Consider the following 14,877-nt stretch of genomic DNA (forward strand, 5'->3'; position numbering starts at 1 on the left):
TGTAATACATAATTTGACCACCGTGGGGCGCATTAAAACAGCATACAAAAGTATGTAGGGAAGGACAGGTGTAGGAAGGCCTCTGTGACAGGGGAAGTACACAGATCTTTGACTGTGTCAGTTCGGTATAGTGTGATTACTGAATGGAAACTGGATGTTGATGATTTGAAATATGGACTGATTCTTGCCTGTGATAAGGTGAATCAAATATTGATGACGATGAACAACATTAACAGTGTTGTGACGTATGGGTCACCGGACTCAAAGATAGACAATGCATTGGACATTGGTTTATTGTTGGAGCCCACAAGATCATGCGTCCGGACAAGTTCTCTCCTTACACACCTGAGCGCCTCAATTTATTTTGAGTTTTACTGAATGACAACACCACTTCTATGCAGTGGAAGCAATTGAATACATTTACTCAAGAACTGTACTTCAGTTAAGTTTGAATCTACTTGTACTCTGAGTATTTACCTGAGTGCAGTGTGAGCTGTACTTTTCAGACAAAACATATCAACAGTCTATATGATGCATGATTATTGACTGAAACTCCTACAGTCATTGTTGTGAAAGTAACTAAGGATACAGTTTTACGAAAGTATGACACTTTTGAGATACAGAGGTATTTCGAACAATTGTTAATTTTAAAAATGTTGAAACTAGATCTTAAAGGTCTTTCCAGAAGGGATTTTGTACTTCTTTTTATGATTCCATAAATCAGAAGTTTATAAATCAAACCTTCAGCTTACAGACAGAAATAACACTTGGAGGTTTGGTGTAAGTCATTTTGAAGTGGGGATTTCTGGTGCAGTGTATGAGGGAAAAACTCATTTTGAGATAACAGCCTTTTAAGATATAAGATTGATATTTAAATCAATAGATAGATAGATCGAATGGTGTGAAAGGAAACTCTCAAAACTTCATGAAAAAAACCCATCTTTATTTGCAATGACCAATCTCATCTTAATAATTTAATAATAGTAATAAGGACTCATTTTAATGTGTATTTGCTGCAGGAGTTTAAATTACGACTTTTACTTACAAAAATCAAGCAGATATGAACATTGGCCAAACTGCTGTACACAGCTGACCACGTTGGTTCAGACCATTAACGCTGCTGACAGTAGGGGGCGCCCTGAAGACGGCAGATGGTTCTCTACTCGTGGAACAAATACAAAGAAGAAGAGCGATCACTTCCGGGATAAAATAAACACGCGGAAATCCTCACAGGGTAAAGTTGACACATTTAATGTTCTTTTGAACGTTTTACTCTGCTGGATGAAAAAAAAGATTAATAATTTGCAACTGTCTTGTGTTGAATAGAAATAGCACCAGTTTAAATATTTGTAGTTATTATCCTAACGTCGCGGAAACGGCTGGTAAATGTACATGTTTATGTGTGAATTAGACTTTAAACTTAAAGACCTCTAACCTTTTAAAGGTAATTTAAAGAACTGAACTTGTTCCTAAAATGGACAGCGACTGTGTTGTTGAACAGTCAGAGAAGTGACGGCACACACTTTTTTGTAGACTCTTATTTTTGTTCTGTTGAGCAGATCACTTGAGGTTCAGCTGTTTGTTTTGCCGTGTGTGTGTGTGTGTGTGTGTGTGTGTGTGTGTGTGTGTGTGTGTGTGTGTGTGTGTGTGTGTGTGTGTGTGTGTGTGTGTGTGTGTGTGTGTGTGTGTGTGTGTGTGTGTTATGAAGAACTCCTCGATCTTTCCAGTGTTAGTGAAACCACTTGAGGGATCAGATAATGGGTTAACAAGTTCCATTAATAATAATTTATCAATGGTATAATTCTAAAGTAGCTCTGTAGCTGCTGTAAATTGCACTGCACAGTAATAAAGCAAATTCAGTCTGTAAAGTTAGACTTTAAATTTCCATTGCAGATAAACCAGGTAGGATGAACACAAAGTTTTCAAAGTCACTCTGCACCAGAGATAAAAAGCCCTGTTACAGTATATTGGACGCCTGCTATGTTATGCATTAATAATTCTGTAGTAGCTGCGCAGCATTATCACAGGCCAAGTAAACAGCCCTTTTCAAACAGGCAGGTTTAGAACGGGCACTGCACTTATGTAATAATTGAATCTAATCTCCTTTAAGTTGTTAACTTTGCACTGTTGCTGTGAACTGTTCCTCTTGATAGATTCTGTTTCTGTGTTTGTCCTCAGTTAGAGGGTGCAGTCATGACGAGATGGGCGAGAGCCAATAACGTCCACAAGCACAAACCAGCAGAGGCCACTCCATGGAGTCAGCTTAGAGAAAGGGGAAGAGGTCAGCCAAGCAGCTCTGGTGACCACCTAAGGGGGACTCAGCCTGGTGGATTCGCTGGGAAAAGACCAAACCGCAAGAAGAAGGATTACAACAATGAGGATGTGAACGGATTCATGGCGTTTCTCCAGCAGAAAGGCCAGCCACTGCCAGGAGCTGATAATCAAGGGAAGGAGCAGGGCCAGGATTTCAGGGAAGAGGTAGAAATCGCCTTGAAGAAAGACAGGAGAAGAGAGGACAGAAGGATAAAGAGACAGACAGACAAAAAGAGCAACATGGTGAGTGATTTCCAACCATTTATTGCAGGTGCCAGATATTTGGTCTGTCCCAACAACCACACTTGTGATAGTAGACCTGCTGTAGCTGTGGAGTGTGAGGACATGAATAAGAGGTGAAATCATTAGACATTAACAGATCTGCATCTGTTCTGATAATCAATTGATCATTTAGGACCTTTATCAATTAACAATCATACACAAATTAGTGCGGGTTGAGCTTAGTCAGTGTGACGGTTTTCCTTCTGTTTTATACACTGAAACTCATTGAACTATCGCTCAAAACAGGGTGTTTGAAGTTTGATCATAATTATTTTAGAATTTCTTTATTTCCGGATGAGTGAGGTAGATTTTTTATAAAACATATTTAATAAAGACAAATATTTCAGCATATAAACTGTTTAAGCACTATTCACTGTCACTTAAGTGTTCTGCGTGTTGTTGTTGTTTTTTGACACGTTGGACACATCTGCACAATTTATTATTTGCGGCATTTCGCGTCTGAAAAAGAAGCTGGAAACACAACACCGACATGTAATCACCTATATCAAATTGATGAATCTGTATTCCCTCACCTTTATCTCTGTTTTTGGTCTTCCACTTTCTGAAGGAAATATGTCTCTTTAGCTGCTAAATGCCCCACTATGTCTGTCTGCTTTTTGCTGATGACCAGGAAGGGGACCTTTTTACAGTTATTTTCTCTGAAAACAGTTTTTTCCTGTGGCTGAATATGTGGCTAATAGAGCAGTGAGAAAGATGCAGAACAGTTAACAGATGCACTATAAGCTAAAAGACCTGATCCTGATAATACAATATTGATCAGTACCAAAGTGTGTGTATTCTCTCAGATGCTCTCTCTCTCTCTCTCTCCTCTGACGCTGTTTATCTCTCCTCAGATGTGTTTTAACTGCAGGAAGCCAGGTCACGGTTTGGCAGACTGTCCAGAGGCAGACGGAGACGAGGAGATGGGCCGAGACATCTGCTATCGCTGCGGCTCCACTGAACATGAAATCCACAAATGTAGAGCTAAAGTTGACCCGGCTCTCGGTGAGGACATTAAAACATACTGAAATTTCATATAGAATCATGAACAATTTATTAACATTCCATAATTTATTTGCACAAAATAAGATCTGACAAAGAACTCCATTACTGTGTCATGTTTAAAATGATTAAATTGACTCATTATCTACTCACCGCCATGCCGATGTAGGGGGTGAAGTGTTTGAGTCAACAAAACACTTTGGGAGTTTCAGGGGTAAACAGGATTGCAGCTATATCCAATACAATTGAAGTAAATGGGCACCAATTCTTCAAAACCATGTTTTTAGCCTAAATGTCCTTGATGATCCTCGTGCAAACGTGGCTCCATAGGAGGATATCAGGGCACATTTAGGCTAAAAAAATGGTGTAAGTGACCCCCTTTCGAGTCGATATTTGGAATTTTGGGTCTTACAGACACTTGGATGACACCACAGGAGCAGTATGGAGGCATTTTATGTTTTTTTTACGTTTGAAGAATCGGTCACCAGTTACTTCACTTGTAACCTCTGAAACTCCAAAAGTGTTTTGCGGACTCAAACACTTCACCCACCCCTCCACTGGCATAGTGGTGAGTAGATAATGAGTCAATTCTCATTTTTGGGTGAACTATCCTTTTAATATATGTCCATTTTCTCTGCTCCTCGCTATTATCAACATACCTGTAAATAGTAAATGGTCTGTATTTATATAGAGCTTTTCTAGCCTTGATGACGACTCACAGCTCTTTGCAGTACAGTTTTGCCATTCTCAAATTTTCACACATTCATACAGTGCATCTATGAGCAGCACTTGTCTATCATACATCAATCATACACTGTCAGCACAGCTGTCAGAGGATTTTCAGCACGTGGAATGGGGGAAACTGGGATCGAATCTCTGACCCTCTGGTTAGTGGACAATCACGAGCGTACAACATGATGAGGTAGAAGACAGAGCTCTTGGCTTTCTGCTGCAGAAAAGTGAATGCTCTAACTATTATGGTTTGCTGCCTTTCCAGTACAAAATGAAAGAATGTTGTAGCTAATATAATCTTTATTTTAAATAGGATCATGTAAACAATGTGAACCTGCAGCCACTTGTGGGCCCCCGACAGGATGTCAGCTTTCAGAGGGTTAATATGCTTAAACTGTGTTAACATGCTGTTTCTCTCAGGTGATTACCCGTATGCAAAGTGCTTCATCTGTGGCCAGACTGGACACTTGTCACGATCCTGCCCAGATAATCCTAAAGGACTGTATGCACAAGGTACAGACCATCACTGCACTCTAACAATCTCTGTACAATCATCAATTTTCTGCTCATTTACACAAGGGTTTGTGTGTGTGCAGGAGGCTCCTGCCGTGTTTGTGGTTCAGTGGAACATTTTCAGAAGGACTGCCCGGAGCACCAGGCTGCAAGTGAGTACCTACTGTCTGTCTGCTCCTCAACCAGTCTGCCTGCTGAGTGTCAGCTTCAATGTTTCCGCTGAATGTAAAAGTTTACATGTAGGTAACAGGAATAAAAACTTCCTCAGGGTGCAGGACTATAGTTCACATTCTCGTTTAATCAATATATGACTAAAGACAGAGTTTGGATGCATGGGACCATGGGAGATGTTTCCTCCTCTCCAAATGAAACTGACCGGCTGATTCAATCCAGTCAAAATTCAGAATAAAGCAGTTTCACATAAGAAATCAGTGTTCTTTGACGCTGGTCAGTGTACACAGGACGTCTTTGAGGGGCTGCGAGCCAAACTGCTGCTAATGTTTGCTAGCTTATTGACATAATAACTTAAGATCCAGTTGTCTGATGTCAAAAATTCTTAATACTGTAAGAATATATAGTTAAGAAGCATCAAGATCTCAAAAGTGTAACATAAAATATTGTATCTAGTCAAGATGAAGAGTTGGATTTAAGTCTGTCTCTATTTTTTTTAGATGCTTTTCCTCTTAGCCTATTTAGTTTAGACTCGTGAAGAGCCTCAGGGTAAATGCAGTCACATTATATGGAAAAGGGGACATTACATTGTGACATATGGATATTGGAAAAAGGTACAAAATAAAACAATAAATTGAACAAGTACATATATTAAGTGATGCATACTAAACACACTAAAAGCATTAAACTTTCTCTTAAAGTCTCTCTGCACCTAAATAAGAGGCTGGACTCTGACATTGGGCTTTTTTCCCTGAAAGAGAAGTCACCAGGACAGGGGGAACTTGGGTCACCATAGTTTTTCTTACAAGCTCAGAAGATGGAGGATGATGGGTTGCTGTATTAAGGTGGTTTCACTGTACCCTGACCACTAGATGTCATGAAATCCCACACACTGAGCCTTTAATGTTGTCAGCAGTGCTTGTAGCTTTTCTCTGGGTCTGCACACTGAGGAGGACATGAGCTGAAACCCGCTGTAGTGAGCCTAAAACAACTTGCCTTCAGTCGTGAGATCAGATCATTGTAGGTAAACGAGGGTGAAGTGCCATCACTCTTCATGATATCTCCCCTTTGTGTTTTTGCAGCTAACTCTGTGACAGTGGGCTGGTTGTCCAACAACATGAGCGCAGACCACGAGGAAGTACACGTTCCAGTGAAGAAAACCAAACCCAAACCGACTAAGGTGGTGAAGTTTTGAGCTGCTAAGATGATCTGTAGCTCAAGGACAGAATTCTGACTCTCAAGAGTTTCATCCACACAATTCATATATTTATCTCTAACCAACCCCTGCTCTGGATTACATAGAGTATTTGCCTTCACACACAGTGAAGTGGTTTAGACACATTCTAATATCTTTGTGTATAACTAAAGTCCTTTTCAATCAAATGTTACTTCCATATATTTACAGTCTGATTTTATTTAGTTGCTGCAAAAGTATCTTTGTTTAAAGGTGATCATCGTGTAAAAATATGAGATGTTTTCTGGTGAAAGTATCAAGATCATCTTTTAACTGATTTATATCTAAATATTAAAAAAATCTTGACTCAAGTCCACTTATTATCTTTTTTCAGAGCTTTAAAACGCATCTTACAGTTTTTCTCACTGGATGGATCAGGCGACAGCTGAGCTGAACTTAGGAAAACCATGAGATGCAGTAGAAAGATTTGGGAAGGACAATAATTAACGTATTGTAACCAGTGACAAGGTACAAGGTATTTGTTATTGTTGATCTCAAAAAAAGTCTGCTGACAAGTAAATTACATCATGATGTCCATTTAGTATCTTTTGGTTTTATTTAGGATTAGTCGCTTTTCGTCATATTGCATGATCATCATCCACAGATGGAATTTAAGATGATATTATCTAATGTTTTGTTCGTTTCCATCAAACAGTAGAAAGTTGTGATTGACAGTCATGTCAGACATTTTACAGACGTCATCCACCTCGGTCACTGTCCTCACACACACACACACACACACACACACACACACACACACACACACACACACACACACACACACACACACACACACACACACACACACACACAGCCAGTATTTCCTAATTGGGGGAGAGTGTCAGTCCTAGTCCTACTCTGAAACCAGCTGGAAATCGCAGACCTTCGTGACACTGCCGGTCAAACTGAACTTATCCTGTTCAACAAAGACGCAAAAGAGAACCTTATGTAGGTGAGACTGCACCGCCAGTGTTCATGTCATTGCAGATGGTGCCCATTGGGGAAGAGAAGACAAAATAAGTTAAGCAGTTGTTGTTACTTTATGTAATTTAATGTTCATTTTAATCAATTTCAAAATGTAAGCAAGAGAGAAGATGGCACAAGGCTGGTTCCACTTAGAGATGTATAAAAACAATAATGTGTGGTTTTAGTTTGGCTGTATTGTGTTAACACAGCCACACAGAGGCAGCACTGAGCCGGGGTAGGAAGATGGTGAAGTGACTTGAAGGTCTGTTGTCCTGTTGGAATGTGCAAGATGACAGAGGACTTTTAATCTGACCTGAAAGAACTGGTAACGCAAGTTTTCCAACATAGGACAATAAAACATTTAGATAGAAATTAAAGAGTTACACAGGGAATTTAGTAAAAAAAGTACAACAGCAAACGTTACAGTGCAGTATAAGAGATGATTTGATTCAATAAAAGGCAGAGGCAAACGGAAAAGTCTTCAGCCAAAAGATTTAAAATGTAATTCCGAATTATGAGTTACAAATACAATCAAAAGGCGTACCAATGCTCATCGATCTAGGACTCCATATACAAATGCAAGAGCAGCAGAGTGTGTTACTGCATAGGTCATATCTGTGAGCTCAGCAGAAAGGTACTGTATGCGTGGCTGTTAGCTCTTGTGATGGGGCTTTTGTATCAGTCATGATATTCAATGTGCCATTGAAATGTTTCACTCGTGTGTCACTGGTCTGTCCTCTCCTGATGTGTGACCATGGCAATAGACTGTATTTATACACTGCTCTAGTCTGTCAAACACTGGATGGGCTTTGTCATTCACCCATTCACACAGTGATGATGCAGCATCAGCAGCAATTAGGGTTCGGTGTCTTCAGATGTCTGGTGGAGCTGATCCTCCAGTCGCTGCCATTAAACCCCTGTAGAGGAATGTGATTAAAAGAGCTGCAGACAATGGACGACATGATGGAAATGTGACATTTCTCCTTGTTTCATATGTCTATGTGAGGAAGGTTCTTGTCTCGTCATCGCTCCACACATATATGGAGCGACGCCGGCGAGCTAGTTCTGGCAGGCAACTCGAGCTGCGCTGTTTCAATCGTGTGACACTCATCATGTGACATACATCATGTGACACACTTCATGTGACATACATCATGTGACATACTTCACTCGCCACTACCATCTACAGTACTCATCCACCTCATTAGGCAGTCTATTTAAGCAGAGGGAATTCCCATCCCTCTCTCTGCTTCCTAACTACTACGCAGTATCACAGACAATTGTCTCAGCCCCTCCACCACCCCAGCATCCACCTGTAGGCTCCGACGGGGGGTTACAGTATTAGCTCATCACTCCCATCATTCCTGTGTAATCATATGGGGGAGTGATTAAGTCGGAGCCTAGACGCCAAACACTAAACCTGTTCTACTGTTGAATAAACATTCAAACGTGAGTTGTCTGACTGAACTGATGATTTCCTCTTTAAGGGATCTTATAGTCACATCATTCATACAAAGCAGAGTCTTTTCACTGTGTTTCCCTTTTATCCACACAACTGTTAGAACACAACTTTTTACGTTTACACACTGGTTATTTTGTGAATGTGTGTGCAGACTGAAAATGCCCACATGGGTTGAAACTTGAAGTTCACCTGACCTTCCTACTGATGTTGAATTGAATTGTAGAATAACATAGAAAAATATGTAGATTACAAGATCTGGTCATGTGTACACGTGTGTGTCTGTAAATGTACAGTTTGGCAGGTTTTCATGTTGTTTCTATTTAGTTTTTTTTTTTCTTTATTGCTGTCACCATATCATATAAATCAATTTGATAGTTAACTGTTGGAAAGGGTTCATAGTTGCATGTTGATTTAAAACACTTCAAACTTTTCGTCAAACATTGTTCATACAAACAAATATTACATCTCAGTTTATATATTTATTATTATATTATTTAGAGTTGAATTTGCACCACATCTCTCCCAAATTTCAGACTCCCAAAAGTTATAGTCTCCATGTTGTGGACTGCATTAAATCTGGAGTACAGTGTAAACAGCAAACACATCTTCACTTTACAGAATATTTCAGAGCTACAAGATACTTTTGTGGATAATGTGTTAATGTGATGGTCTGTTTCGAGTTGTCAAAGCTGGGGGGGGGGCAGTTGAGCCTGTGCCTGAATAGAGCCTCATGTGACCCATCAATAAGGCAGACAACACCCTGACTTATCCAAAACACTGATCCTCAATCATAATGTGTCAGCAGCTAACAGTGGGAAACACAGACTCTCAGAGGACTCCTCATGCACTGCAGCTCACTCCAGATTGTTTTAATGACGATAAAGTGTTTTTGTTTTCCGGGACACAGAAATAAGATTAATGTGTGTGTGCATGTGTGACTTCCCCCGGGGAGCATGAAACAAGGTCTTACATCAATGATGAGGCAAAAGAAAAACCATCAACTCTTTGAAACTCCGATCAGTTTTCAGTCAATGGCAGATATATCTTGGCGTATGAGAAAAGTAGTGAAAATACTACCAGTGCTGCGACCCCCTGTAGTCGCAGCTATGATAGATCCTATTGGGAACTGTTTGAAACAAATCCTTCCAATATTGTTGAGACATTTCATTCAAGAACAAAAATGGTGGCGCTTCATAAAAAAGTCTTCTTGCTGCACCAGCCAGTCATCACTGTCATTTAGAGCTGTCTTCGCTGGGAGCCTGGCTAAAACCTTCAGAAGCATTTTTGAAGTCCATCTGAAGTCTGTCTGATAAGTCACACATATTGTACTGGTTGTCTGGTTCTGGTGATGTGTTCACAGACTAACTTCTGAATATCAGAAGATTGCCTCAGTGGAGCTGACTTTACAGCTTCTTGTTTTAGCTGTGCCAAACTTTCATCCTCATCTTGGATCAGCCTTCAAAACCGAATCGGTCTCGTTACTTTGTTTCATGGGTTACATACTGCTAATCAAAGAAATGACTTGCAGAGGAAATGCTATAGAATGTGCATTAGTTCCTTGCATAAGTGTTGACATATTTTGCTGACCAGTTAAAGACACTGTAGGTTTTACTTGTTTGTTCTAGCTCACGTTGAGAAGGGTTGGTTTTCCTCACAAGACTCCTTGGTTGGGTAAAAGTGAAGCTTAAAGTAAACACAACTGTGGGAGGGAGGTTACCCTCAGAAGACCCCCCCCCCCCCCCATGCCTGGTTACCACAGAGCCTGATACGTTCTCATGGAGGCAGACTGAAACTGCAGCCAGAGAGCCGCTGCACACTGCCAGCGCACAGCTCATTTAGACTGATTACACAATGCGACCAAATGTTTTATCAACAGGAGAGACGACTGTGTGTGTGTGTGTGTGTGTGTGTGTGCGTGTGTGCGCGCGCCTCATAACAAAAGCACAGAGGACTCATTCACAGACATATCCTGGTTCCAATTTAAGAGAAGCTCAGAGGGCTCTTTCCTCCAACTATTTTCTTTCTGTCACTGGATTGCCCAACATCCACCCTTCACCCTTTTCTACTCCTGAGCTTTTTCTGAACAGAAATACATCTTTATATTTCAACACCACAGTGTTTCTCCTACGACAATGCCTACAAATAAAAAGTTGTTTACAACATCTTTAGTCATGTTAGAAGCATGGCTGGTTCAGAATTTATCAGCAAGTCAACTTTGGTCCAGAACTGTTTAAGAACCAAACATTACACGGTCCACACTTGCACTCATAGACGTGTCCACTTTCTCCCACTATCCAGAAATAAAGCCAAAATACCCTGGATGTTAAAGCTGTGATCTTGTGCAGTTGGAGCCAGAGTCTATGCAGTAGCAATCAGGGAGAGCAGCCTTTGGTAGTAAGGTCCTATCAATACAAGCAATCGACCAATCATGAGTCAGTCGCACTCTCAGCTGTCAATCATAACCCCTCATCCTTTAGATCATCAAATAATTGATTGAAACCAAACTTGCTGGAAAAATAAACACTTGAACCTACATCAGATGTTGATAAGAACTACCTAAACGGACAGAAACCATCTTTGAGAAAGAAATATCTGATTAATAATGTATTTTTACTTTTTTTTTGTTTGGTCCATGTCAAAACCACTAACATGAACACATGCTTCTAAAGCGTGACGGACGCAAAAATGAAAAAAACAAAAAGAAAGCAGTCTCTTGGTGAAAAAGCAGTGTCATACATATTTAGGACACCAACAAAGATGTCAAGAGAGTCTGTGGTGATAAGAGCCAACAATGATGTCAGGATGCTGTAAACATGATCACGTGATCTCCGCAGTGAAGTTAATACGTTGTCTGAATAATGCAGAGGATTTGTTGCTGTTGTGAACGTGCCTGTGCAGAGAAACCTCCTGCTCTGTTGTTCATGTGTGAAAGACAAACTGCCGGTCAAGTCAGTAGCCAATTCTTAGTCTTTTACCCGGAGGTCATATCTGAAAACAAATGGGGGATGTAGGATTTGTTGCCAGGGATCAAGATGCTTTGGCTTTACTTTAGAAGAGCCGTCATGACTGCCATCTTTATTCACAGTGTATGCTTGCACTACACTTGCAGCAGGTGGTATTGCACCAATTTGTTGTTTCCCTTCTGCTGATAAACCTCAAAGAAGAAGAGGGTTACATAGCTGTTGAAAATAATTCACCGATTTGTTTGTTTTAAATTGAAGTCACCACACTCTGCACCTGAAGGTTTTGTAAAGCATCTCGCTGCTGCTTTTGTTCATGTTTTCTCAGAATGTTGGAGATTTTCTTGCGGTAGCCCCTCCCATAGCCACTGATGTCAGTGGCTCCAACTTGTGGACCAGCAAGTTGTAGATCCGTGATGAATTATCATGAGGTCTTGTACAGACTTCCATGTTACCTACAGAATGAAGTTTAATGACTGTGATGATCCTTTTCATCACATGTTCTGCCAACATATTTGATCACTGCATATACGCTTATAGTGACTCCTACATTAAAGTGTTCTGTTCAGACTCTCATAACTTTTGATCAGTATAGCGAAAGATCCTGGTCTTGATCAATAAGGCTCACAGAGATTATATATTAAGCAATAACCTTAACCAAAGAACTGTTGTTGACTAAACCACAGACTCAACTTTGGATGTGAACCTAGGCCTACATAGTAAGGTGGGAAACTAAAATACTTTGGTTCAGCAGCGCACATGCAGAACAGTTTATACAGCAAATGGCATTTGAGCACTTTCAAGTGTCTTGTTTATTTAAAGGATGTTTCTATTCATTTGGGGGGATTTATACATCGTCTGTTACGACCTTTCCAGTTGTCAAAGCAGCTAAAGTTATCAATGAAACAGAGAGAGATTGTTTATACAAACAAAAATAAGTGTACAGGTAGGGAGATTTGTTTTTACAATAAACATCCGAGAACAATCTAAATTATAAGGTAATTCACACAGTTTCTGAGTGGTACTATTTGTCCTTCAAAAAAAAGGTCATCTCAATGTATGCCTCCATTTACAATTCATTTTAAATTACAACAGATCCCTCCGTCTTTAGTTTTCCTGTATACAGGATAAAGATGATTTTCCGTGTTAGTTCTTCTCACACCAAACAGACACAGGAAGTGTCTCCACGGGACGATTTAATGCTATTGTTACTTCAGCTGGCCTGGATGCAGATTCATCCCATTCTAAGCCCTCCATGCAGGACTGCTGCTCGAGTTTCTGGGCCCCCCTGACAACAGCTCATGGAGGTCCCTTTAACAGTAAATATCCATAAGCTCCGTCATGTACCAAGAACCCCCCCAGACCCCGATTCAAGCTCCTCTGCCCCTCTCTAGTGCCCCTGCCTCCAAAACTAGGCCAGCCCTAATGAACTTCACTGCCTACATTTATGGACTGTGTTTTAACTGCCCTCCTTGTGAGAGAGGGGTTGATGGGCTGAGGAGAGGGACAGCTGTGGGGCTTTTTTTTGTGCAAATGTTGCTAAATTTCACAGCATCAACAGTGTGCTGGCTTTATTGCCCCACTACATGCCACTGTAATGGAAGCCTTATTTTGAACATTGATAAATAGGTAGAAGTGTGACTCATCAGGGAGTGGTGATGCAAAATAACTACAAAGAGACACAAAACAAATACAAGAGACACAACATAAAAGAGACTAAAAACAAACATAAAAGAGATTCAATACAAACATGTAGAGACTCAAAACAAACACAAAAGTGACTCAAAAGAATAAAATTCAGAGACTCAAAGACACATAGACTAAAAACAAGGGACTCGTAAATATATACAGTTTCAAATCCACCAAAGTGACTCAAAACACAAAGCTACTTAAAATACAACTAGACTAAAAAAATAGAGACACAATTTTTTTTGATAAATTTTTTAAATTTTTTAAATACACACAAACAAACCACAAAAAAGAAACTGAAACAAACAGACCAAACACAAGACTGAATCTGAACACAGGTAGTTCTTCAGATTCAGTCTTGTTCATCTTGAGAGTGAAGACAGAAAAACAATGAACACATTTTCTATGAGAAAAAATGATAAAAACCTACAAAAACTCATTAAGTATATGCTCTGTTTTGATATACTTCATAACACATCTTTTAAAATGTGGATCCCAGCATGTGTCTTTTTATTTACTGTGTGTGCATCCAAAAGGTTGGTTTAAAAAATGGATGATATCCATAGTGACATATTAAGCAAATACTAGAATATGTTCATGTTCATTGTGTTGTTCATTGAAGAATCATTCATTCCAATAATATCGTGGCAATGCTTTGGAATATAGGTTGAATCTTCCCAGTTTACAGATAAAAAAGCGTCCACTGTCAAACGTCTCTGTGTCTCTGTGGAGCTGTTGATGAGGGACATACAGAGATGTTTCATATAGCTGTTACAGTTTATTAACCTCTCCATGAAAATAAGCCATCAATGAGTGACAAAGCCTGCAAAATTATATTTCCGAAGTCTGAACATAACTTCAGTGACAAAGACACCGCTGATCCTCAGGGGCCCCAGGGAGCTGCAGTAAGTTGGTCAGGAGTTGTCCTCGGGCAAACACAACTACCAGGAAATGCTTGTTACCTGAAGTTTGAGCTGGAAGTCATTACCGCAGAATCTAGCCTGAAGAGCTTGCGGCTACTGGGTGTAGGCGATGCTGAAGACAGGCGGAAGGATCCCTGAGTAGTCCAGAGAAGGGAGAGATGAAAGTGAAGAATTACGGCTAATGATGGAGGAGAGGAGAAAATGAAGGTTAGAAGTCTATTGGAGCTAATAAGACTGTGCTCTGTGGTCAAGCCCTCTGGTGATGCCAGGAGCCACTGGGAAACATGTTTCTGCTTATCTGATATGTCCAGGCAACTTCTGAGGGCTCTCGTTGAGTCCACTGGACAAAACATAGTCAGGGCCACTTTCTCATTATGCAGTACTGTGGAGTAACATAGTGCTTGTTTCCTAATAAATAATGGACAGCAACACAGAAGAAGAAGAAGAAGAATTGTGTAATACACTTATTAATAAAGAATATATTTATGATGTCATTGCATAATTTTTATTATAATCAAATTACCAATGAAGCTGCTCTCATTTACATTAATTTCTGTTTTAATTTCTGACAGCCCAACCTCTCGTTCATAGGGTCACACCGGTGACTGAAAAGTGGCTAAGATTTGCCCC

The 14,877-nt window shown here is 40.1% G+C and overlaps 1 protein-coding gene across 5 annotated transcripts; it reads left to right on the plus strand.

Annotated features, from left to right (window-relative positions):
* The first annotated feature begins 181 nt into the window (after nucleotides 1-181).
* zcchc9 (zinc finger, CCHC domain containing 9) lies at nucleotides 182-6,411 on the plus strand. 5 transcript variants are annotated; one of them, XM_034602864.1, is made up of 6 exons: nucleotides 182-198; nucleotides 2,179-2,556; nucleotides 3,450-3,600; nucleotides 4,750-4,842; nucleotides 4,926-4,994; nucleotides 6,096-6,411. In XM_034602864.1, exons 2-6 carry the CDS (start codon nucleotides 2,194-2,196, stop codon nucleotides 6,206-6,208), a joined length of 789 nt encoding a protein of 262 aa, XP_034458755.1. In that variant the 5' UTR covers nucleotides 182-198; nucleotides 2,179-2,193; the 3' UTR covers nucleotides 6,209-6,411. The 5 variants fall into 5 exon arrangements, with proteins under 5 accessions (XP_034458755.1, XP_034458751.1, XP_034458752.1 ...); XM_034602860.1 differs by lacking the exon at nucleotides 182-198 and adding an exon at nucleotides 1,124-1,234; XM_034602861.1 differs by lacking the exon at nucleotides 182-198 and adding an exon at nucleotides 1,143-1,234 and having other exon boundaries at nucleotides 2,183-2,556.
* The last annotated feature ends 8,466 nt before the right edge of the window (nucleotides 6,412-14,877 follow it).

The sequence above is a fragment of the Hippoglossus hippoglossus genome, chromosome 12 (assembly GCF_009819705.1).
Source record: "Hippoglossus hippoglossus isolate fHipHip1 chromosome 12, fHipHip1.pri, whole genome shotgun sequence".
In the NCBI taxonomy this organism is placed as follows: domain Eukaryota; kingdom Metazoa; phylum Chordata; class Actinopteri; order Pleuronectiformes; family Pleuronectidae; genus Hippoglossus; species Hippoglossus hippoglossus.